General features: G+C 39.4%; 1 protein-coding gene across 1 annotated transcript in view; it reads right to left on the bottom strand.

The window, feature by feature from the left end:
* The window catches only part of LOC102830855 (transmembrane protein C5orf28-like), a 7,791-nt gene extending 7,265 nt beyond the window's left edge, over positions 1–526 (bottom strand). Inside the window, exon 1 of the mRNA XM_006865753.1 lies at positions 132–526. Coding sequence (XP_006865815.1) covers positions 132–443 — 312 coding nt within the window. The 5' untranslated portion in view covers positions 444–526. The remainder of the gene's footprint in view (positions 1–131) is intronic.
* Between the last annotated feature and the right edge of the window lie 8,516 nt (positions 527–9,042).

Raw genomic sequence — 9,042 nt, 5'->3', positions numbered from 1 at the left:
AAAAAAAATCGCAGAATGAATGAACTTCCTCTAATTCTAATTAGCTCTAAAATGATCCCTAAAGATCAATACAATGGTGCTAAAAAAGCTAAAGGAAAAGACCAGAAAAATTACACACACATGCTTCTTACCTTTAAAGATAAGGATCCTGCTAGAAAAAAGTGATCAATATCAATAACAGAGGCTAGAAATCCAGCTAAAATGATTTCTCCTATGTTAGTCTTCTTCTTGACTCCGGTGACTATGGCCCATGACCACATGCCAATCACACAGTGTACTGCGTTATCTGAAAGGGCACGGAGCCAATCATTTTGCTGAACTGTGGAAAACTGAAGAAGTCTGTCAGCTATTAGGCAAAATATCCCTAGACCAAGGCTGGAAATAAGCGATTCAGTGCTACATGACTGGAGTAAAGCATGCGTCTTCTCAGTCTCTGATGCCATCACAAGCAGTATCAGTGTGTACTAAAGGCCATCAGGAAACAAACGACCTATTTTTGTTTGCATCTCCAGTCACCCTATGAAAGAAAACACAGGAAAATATCAATGAATATTATGGGCTGCCACATAATATTTAAACAATACAATATGAGCAATAATTTTATAAGTATATAAAAAGTAAACCAAGTTGTAAAAACTAGTTTTTATAAAAAACTGGATAACAGGCTACCTTTATAAGAACAACAGTTTATATAGCACTAAATATTTGGTCTCCTGGTGTGGCGCTGTAGGATCAGCACTGGACTGAGAACCACAAGGTTGGCAGTTCAAACCCATCAGCTGCTCCTCAGAAACCCTATCCAGGGTCGCTAAGAGTCAGAACTGACTCAACAGCACTTAACGACAACAAATATTAAGGCAGGAGCCCTGGTAGCATAGTAGATTATGACTTGGGTTGCTAATCACAAGGTCAGCAGTTTGAATCTACCAGTTATTCCACACGTGAAAGATGAGGCTTTCTGCTCCCATAAAGATTTACAGCCTCAGAAACCTCACAGGATTGCTATGAGTCAGAATTGACTCAGAGGTGCAGAACCACCAAACAAATATTGTGAATTTCAGAAAGCCTATTGACTGAAGACTATTACCTTTAGGTCATCAAATAATTCTCTTAGCAACGTGTACAATATGTGGACATTCATTTTGGTTACCCACTTCTTGTACTTCTAATAACATTCCCTTCCTTTGGAAAAATTGCTTATAATAGTACACCAACACCAGCTGACCACACTGATTAATCTATGATGAGAGTTACCCAAACCTGGCCAAACTCCTTTACAGGATCTACCTAAGTGAAGTTGGTGGGGAAAAGGTCTTTACTTCCTGGAGGCCAAAAGCTTCCCACAAGGAAGAACCCAGGAAAATAAAATCAATATGCAAAAAAGACACAAAGATAAAATGCTAAGAGAACCTGAGAACATCAAGTCCCCAGGTCTAACTCCCAAGATTCTCAGAGCTGCCCCAGTCCTACAGCTCACCATTCTACTGTGAACTACCCTAGCATTTCCCCAATAAATCTTCCTTTCTTGACCTCCAACTAAAAATCTTAATTGATACAAAAAGACAATCATAATTCTGTGCTGAGTGCTGCTTACCTGGGATAGACAAGGAAAAAGTCCGTCCAGTTAAAGTTATCGATATTGTGTCACCTGAAATTTTCCTGTTTCATTTAAACTCTGGCACTAAAGAGTAAATAATTTGAGATTCAACTTCCATTCTACAATAAAAACCATATGCACCTCACTTCTTGTTGTTGTTAAGTGCTGTTGAGTCGATTCCGACCCATAGCGACCCTGAATAGGGTTTCCAAGGAGCAGCTGGTGAGCTTGAACCGCCAACCTTGTAGTTCAAACGATTTTGCAGTCTGATGCATTAGCCCACAGCGCCACACCTCACTTAATATATTCTAAAATGTATATGAAAACACAAAGGACTTAGACTATCCAAAACAACATTAAAAAAGAGGAACAAGGTTGGAGAAACTTATCATTTCTGATTTCAAGTCTTATGAGAAATCTACAGTAACTAAGACAGAGTGTTATGGGAATAAAGGTAAACAAATAAGCTCAATGGAATTTAAAAAAAACAACAGAACCAATTTATTTTTGACAAAGACACAAATGCAATTCAATGGAGAATGGCTATTCTTTTCAACAAATAACATATGGATATGGAACAAGTGAATACCCATATTAAAAGATAATGAACCTCAATCTATATGTATTGATAATTACTGGCAATTGGAATGCAAAGGTTGGAAACAAAGAGGAAACTTTAGTAATTGGAAAATGTGCCCTTGGTAACAGAAATTATGCTGGGGTTTGCATGATAGAATTCTATAAGACCAATAATTTGTTCATTGCAAAAACCATTTTTAAACAGCATAAAAGATGACTATACACATGGACCTCACCAAATGGAATATACACAAATCAAATTGACATCGGTCAAAAGAGACAGTGGAAAAGCTTCATATCATCAGCCAAAACAAAGCCAGGGGCAGACTGTAAAATAGACCATCAATTGTTCATATGCAAATTCAGAATGAAGCTGAAGAAAACGAAAACAAGTCCATGGGAGTCAAAATATTATCTTGAATATTAGAGATCATCTCAACAACAAATTTGATGCATTAGAGATCATCTCAACAACAGATTTGATGCATCAGAGATCATCTCAACAACAGATTTGATGAATTAGACACTAAAGATCAAAGACCAGAAGAGTTGTGGGATGACATTAAGAACATCATATAGGAAGAAAGCAAAAGGTCATTAAGAAGGAAAAGAACAAAATGGATGTCAGAAAGGACTCTGACACTTGTTTTCCAGTATAGAGATGCTAAAGCAAATGGAAGAAATGAGGAAGTACAAGAGCTGAACAGAAAATTCAAAGGTCAACTCAAGAAGACAAAGTCAACTATTACAATGGAATGTGCAAAGACCTGGAGTTAGAAAACCAAAAGGAAAGAACACACTCAGCATTTCTCACAAGGAGGGAATTGAAGAGAAAATGCAAGCCTCAATTGCAGTACTAAAGGGTTCTCTGGGCAATTACTGAATATGCAGAAAGCATCAAAAGAAGATGAAAGGAATACACAGAGTCATTGTACCAAAAGGAAATGGTCGATGTTCAATCATTTCAAAAGGTAGCATAAGATCAAGAGCCAATGATATGAAGGGAGAAGTCCAAGGTGCACTGAAGGCATTGGCAAAGAACAAGGCATCAGGAATTGATGGAACACAAATTGAAATCCTTCAACAAAGTGAGGCAGCACTGGAGGCACTCACTCATCTATGTCAAGAAATTTGGAAGACAACTACCTGGCCAATTGATTGGAAGAAATTCGTATTTGTGCCTATTCCAAAGAGAAACAGCCCCAAAAAATGCGGAAATCAGACAATATCATTGATAGCCCATGTGAGTAAAGTTTTACTAGAGGTAATACAGAAACGGCTGCAACTACACATTGACAGAAAACTTCCAGAGGTTCAAGCCGGATTCAGAAGAGAACATGGAATGAGGGATATCATTGCTGATGTCAGATGGATCTTGGCTGAAAGCAGAGACTACCAGAAAGATGTTTACCTGTGCTTTACTGACTATGCAAATACTTTCAATTGTGTGTATCATGACACGGTATGGACAATATTGCGAAATGTGAGTATTCCGGATCACTTAATTGTGCTCATGAGGAACCTGTACATAGACTAAGAGGCAGTTGTTCGAACAGAAAAAGGGAACACCGAATGGTTTAAAATTAGGAAAAATGTGTGACAGGGCTGAAAAAGAAAAACTTGCTGCAAAATAACTCTCATGATTTATGACTAGTAACACGTAAATGTAACAGAGACAATCTAAATGTATTTTATAAACAGAGTATAAAATCCGTGGCTTGATGAAAAAAGAGCAAAAAGCACAGATAAGTGAACTTGGGAGCAGATCCTTCAGCCTCCAGGGAAAGTGCCTGGGTCCCTGCAGCTCAGGCTAACCCCAAGATTACAACTCAGGGACCCTGAGCCAAAATCACCCAACTCCGCTTCCTCCAAAGTCTGGACCATAAAAATAGTAAGGTAATAATAACTGCTCTTTTAAACTCGAACCGTTGGGGTAATTTGTTATGCAGCAATAGATAACTGAAAACAGTACTGTTCCATTAGGAAAAGTGGTCCTGACATCTATTCTACTCCAACTTTTGGTACCAGCATCAACATCTGTGACTTAAATTCTGGGTATCAGCTAGCAAAATACGCTGTTGTTTTAAGTGCCATTGAATTGGGTCTGACTCATAGCGAACCTGTATAGGGTTTCCGAGGAGCAGCTGGTGAACTGGAACCGCACACCTACAGGAGCAGAAAGCCTCATGTTTCTCCTGCAGAACAGCTAGTAGTTTCCAACAGCTGACACTGAGGTTAGCAACCCAACTGGTAACCACTATGCTTCCAGAGCTCCTTAACAACATGTACTGTCTACTAATCTCTGTGGTATGATAGCTGTTACCACTAATAAAAAAATGAAAGTTGTTTTCTAGTGTAAATGTAGCCCTCTGTTTCCCTTCCTCACACCCTAATCTCACAAATATCACTAAAAAAAATAAAACTAGAGTGAAAGTGAAACTGCCTTTAACACTTTACAGGTCAGTCCTCTTCAAGCGGTAAATTTGTCACATTCCCTGTATGTTTAATGTATATAATTTCTTCAACATTATAATGCCGAACACGATGTCAGATTTGATGCCGTTCATTTATAAAGAAAGGAAATACATATCTTGCTCACTTTCACTGAAACTTTTCTTAATCATCATACCTTGCATATAAAATGTTTTGTTCCTGTGGCCATGACGAAGAAAACATACAACTCTTATTTCAACATTTCAAGTCCCCGCAAATTCCCAAAGTCATTCTTTCTTAAGATTAGTAAGGTGCAATCATTTTAACAGTATCAATTAAGAAACTAGGGCAGGAACCTGTCCTGGAGTCTTGCAGTGAGGGGACCAAGTCACATTTTACAGTATTCACACCTCGGGGGGCTTCGGAAGGACTCTTCACCTGCACACCAGGTAAAGCTGGCAAACTCCCAGCAAACTACCGGGCACCAGCCTTCCTTCTCTCCCTGGGCCCCTAACACACGGAAGTCCCAGCCTAGGTAGGGCTGGGTATTTACGGAATCTGTTAAGAGTGAGGAAGCCAGGCGGTGACCCTGGGCCAACAGACAGCACGGGGTCAGGAGTCATTCACACCGTTTGCTCAAGGAACCCGCGCCCCTGCCCTACGCCCAGCATCCCTACCCAGAGCTCGGACCTTCCAGACTTCAGGCGCGGTCGGTGCTCGCCGCCGGCAGCCCACATCAGACACAACAAGCCGCAGTCCATTCCAGCGCCCTCCAGCCTCTGTAGCTCAGCTCACTAAGCTGACACACTCAGCACAAACGGAAGCCACGCCCCTCTCTCCTCCCCCTCGGAAGGCATCATAGAGACGCCAAGCCCTTCCAGAGCGGCTCCAGCCCACAACGTCTGCGGAGGACTTCGGGATACTTTCCTTATCAGAACCCAGAGCCGATGCTTGGCGTATGTTCTGGTAGTGCAGATGGAAGCTTCAAGTTCTCTACTGAGACAGTTGGGACGACTGAGTGGGATATGATACGGGGCTTGTTGATATGTAAAATCTGAGGATTCGTTTATTGGCCCAGCGGGCGCTATGTCACCAACATAGTCGCTGACGTCTAGTGACCATGAAGCAAGGGATGGGGACGTGTCCTCACCGAAAGCGGAACGCCACGTGCCTTATCCCCTAGACCCTTGAGTTCGAAGGCACAGCTGGGCGTGGGTCCTGAGATTTTTCTGAATTCCTTCAGTGTACGCGTCAGGGTTGGGCTTCAGAGTTCTACACAGAACAGTGGGACTGCGCGATCTGCAGACCTGACGCTCCTCTGTGGAGCTTTACCGCCACCTTGGGGATCTCTTCGTAACAAACATTTACAGGATTGTTGGCTATTGTGAGTCTGAACAAACTCAGCGGTAATAACAACTGGCCCTGAACTGCTGATCACTAGTAAAGAGGCCTGAAGAGGGGTTGTAGAGCAGGACAGGCAGACTAAAAAGGAAACAGGCTGAAAATTAAATCCTGAGTTACATCACAATGACCAACAGTTGTTGTTGTTGTTATGTGCTGTGGAAACCAACAGTGGCATCTTGAAATTTCTCACAAAGAAGAGTGAAAAGGAACACCCTTATCTTGATCACATCTACCTGGAGACCATCAGAAAGCATAAAAAACACCAAAACACACCCACCCATCTAAGTATTAAGGCCACAGCCAACGACTGACTATGCCCCCAAAATGGAAACAGATGACTATATCAGCACATGTCCAGAAACAAGAGAAAGTGACTAAGACAAATGAGTTGGAGGTAGATCTACAATCCATACTGGAAGGAGGGCAATCTTTGGAAATGTCTGAGAAATAATTCAGAAAAGTTATTATACAATGTATCAAACCCTTTACAGTAAAGTTGGGATAAATAAAGTCAGGAAAGCACTACAGGAACAACCAAATAAGACAGATACAGCATTGGAAACAATTCAAAACCTCCAGAAAGAGGGCCAAATGATTAATAATAGAATTTCAGAAATTTATGACAATACACTGAAAGGGCAAAGGAATAGAATTGAAGAGATGGAAGCCAGAACTAGTGAGCTGGAAGATAAATCTCTCAATACTACTAAGATAGAATAAGCAGAAAAAAGGATTTTAAAAATTTGAAGAGGTCTAAGATTCATATTGGACAACATGAAGAGGAATTAACTTAAGAATTATTGGCATTCCAGAACAGGAAGAATTATGCAAGTCCACAGAGGAGATGGTTGAAGAGTTGCTGAAAGAAAATTTCCTTATCCTGAAAAGTGAAAAGGTAAGCATTCATGAAGCTCAATGAACCCCAGAAAGCATAGACCCTAAAGGAAAATCACCAAGACATATAATAATCAAGCTCTCCAAAATCAAAGATAAAGACAGAATCCTGAAAGCAGCTAGGGAAAAGAGAAGTGTAACATACAAAGACAAGCAAATCAGATTTAACTCGGATCTCTCAACAGAAACCATGCAGGCAAGAAGGCAATGGGTAGACATATATAAAACCCTAAAAGAAAAAAAATTGCCAACAAAGAGCCCTCTACCCAGCAAAGCTGTCAATCAAATACAATGGTGTAATCAAAACATTCCATAATAAACAGAAGCTAAGGGGTTTTGCTAAGCCAACCCTACAATGAAAAACATCCTAAAGGTAGTTCTGTGGACTGAGAACCAACAAGAACAGACAACAGCCAGAGATTGACATACATAGTAGCAGCATTACTCGGGACTACTAATCCTTCTTCTGTTTCCAACCTTCGCATTCCAACCACCAATAAATAGCAACACATCTTGATTGCATGTTTGATCATATTTAAAAAAAAAAAAAGGAGCTAAAGTGAATAGAAAGAAATACTATTAATTGATGGTACATGAGGGGATTATAATCATTGTAATGAAACAAGGTGTATGATTTGTTGACTGTAAAACTGATGATCTGCCTTGTATATATATATATATATAAAGAGTATCATATGGGAAGAAAGCAAAAGATAATTCAGAAGACAAAAAAAGAAGGAAAAGATCAAAATACATCAGAAGAGACTCTAAAATTTGCTCTCCAGTGTAGAAGATGCTAAAGCAAATGGAAAAAATAAGCAGATAAAAAAGCTGAATAGGAATGTTCAGAGGACAGCTCAAGAACACGAAATCAAATATTACAACGAAATGTGCAAAGACGTGGCGTTAGAAAACCAAACTAGAAGAACACTCTAAACATTTGTCAAGCCGAGGGAACTGAAGAAAAATTCAAACCTCAACTTGTGGTTTTGAAGGATCATATGGGTAGTTATGAGTCGGGCTGCTAACCTCAAGGTCAGCAGCTCAAAACTACCAGCATTCAAAGGGAGAAAGATGTTGCTTTCTGCTCCTGTAAAGCTTTACGGCCTCAGAAACCCTATACAGGGTCGCTATGAGTCAAAACTGACTCCACAGCATACCACTACCATGGGCGAAACATTGAAAGATGCAAAAAGCATCACATAAGATGGAAGGAATATACACAGAGTTACTGTACCAAAAAGAAATGGTCAATGTTCAACCATTTCAAGAGATAGCATACGATCAGAGAAGAGTAAATGATCTGAAGGAAGAAGTCCAAGGTGCATTGTAGGCATTGGCAAAGAAAAAGGAACTGGGAATTGATGGAATACAAATTGAAATCTTGCAACAAACTGATGCAAAAGTGGTACTTAACAACATGGGGAGCTATAGACCATAAACAAGCTAGACAGATCCTAATGAGCGGTATAAATGAAATAAAGAGAATGATGTAATAGAGTAATTGGGAGGGGCCTACTATAGCTAGTGTAGTCAGGGAGTGCTTCTGAGGAGGTGTTGTTTGTACTGAGAACTGAAGGGTAGAGTGTGTAAGTGGCCATGACAAGAGCATAGTGCACATTCAAGTCACTGATTATTACTTCTGATCTGCTAGACTCTACCTTGGTCTCCATTTTTCTTCTGCTGCTTTTACATAAAGCGTTTGAAGCTAACTGAACGTTTTATAGAAATCAGAAGTTAGTTGAACATTTATGATTATATTTAGTGTAATCTAAGTTTTTTATCTATGTGGTTTTGCTGTAATATTTATAATGCTTTTGATGAGCGCTTTTCTTAGTTTCACATACTCTGCAGCATATATATTTTCATATCTTCAAAAGATGAAAATACCTATTCTTCAGACAGTTCCAAAAAAATTTAATCTTAGCTTGAAGCAATATTGCTTAAATGAGTTTTTTTTTTTTAATCTATTTTTCTTTTATAGTTTAATCAAATACTCGAAGTAAAGCAACTAAATAGAAAATTGCCAAATGTACAATTCTACATATTAAAAATGTAAACGAAACCAACCTTGCTGATTAACAGTGAATGTTTCATAAGATAAAAACAAAAATTTAATGTTTTTCTCATAAATC

The sequence above is a fragment of the Chrysochloris asiatica genome, unplaced genomic scaffold (assembly GCF_000296735.1).
Source record: "Chrysochloris asiatica unplaced genomic scaffold, ChrAsi1.0 scaffold00082, whole genome shotgun sequence".
Classification (NCBI taxonomy): Eukaryota; Metazoa; Chordata; class Mammalia; order Afrosoricida; family Chrysochloridae; genus Chrysochloris; species Chrysochloris asiatica.
Note: the sequence above shows the minus strand (reverse complement) of the source record. Positions and strands in the feature narration are given on the sequence as shown.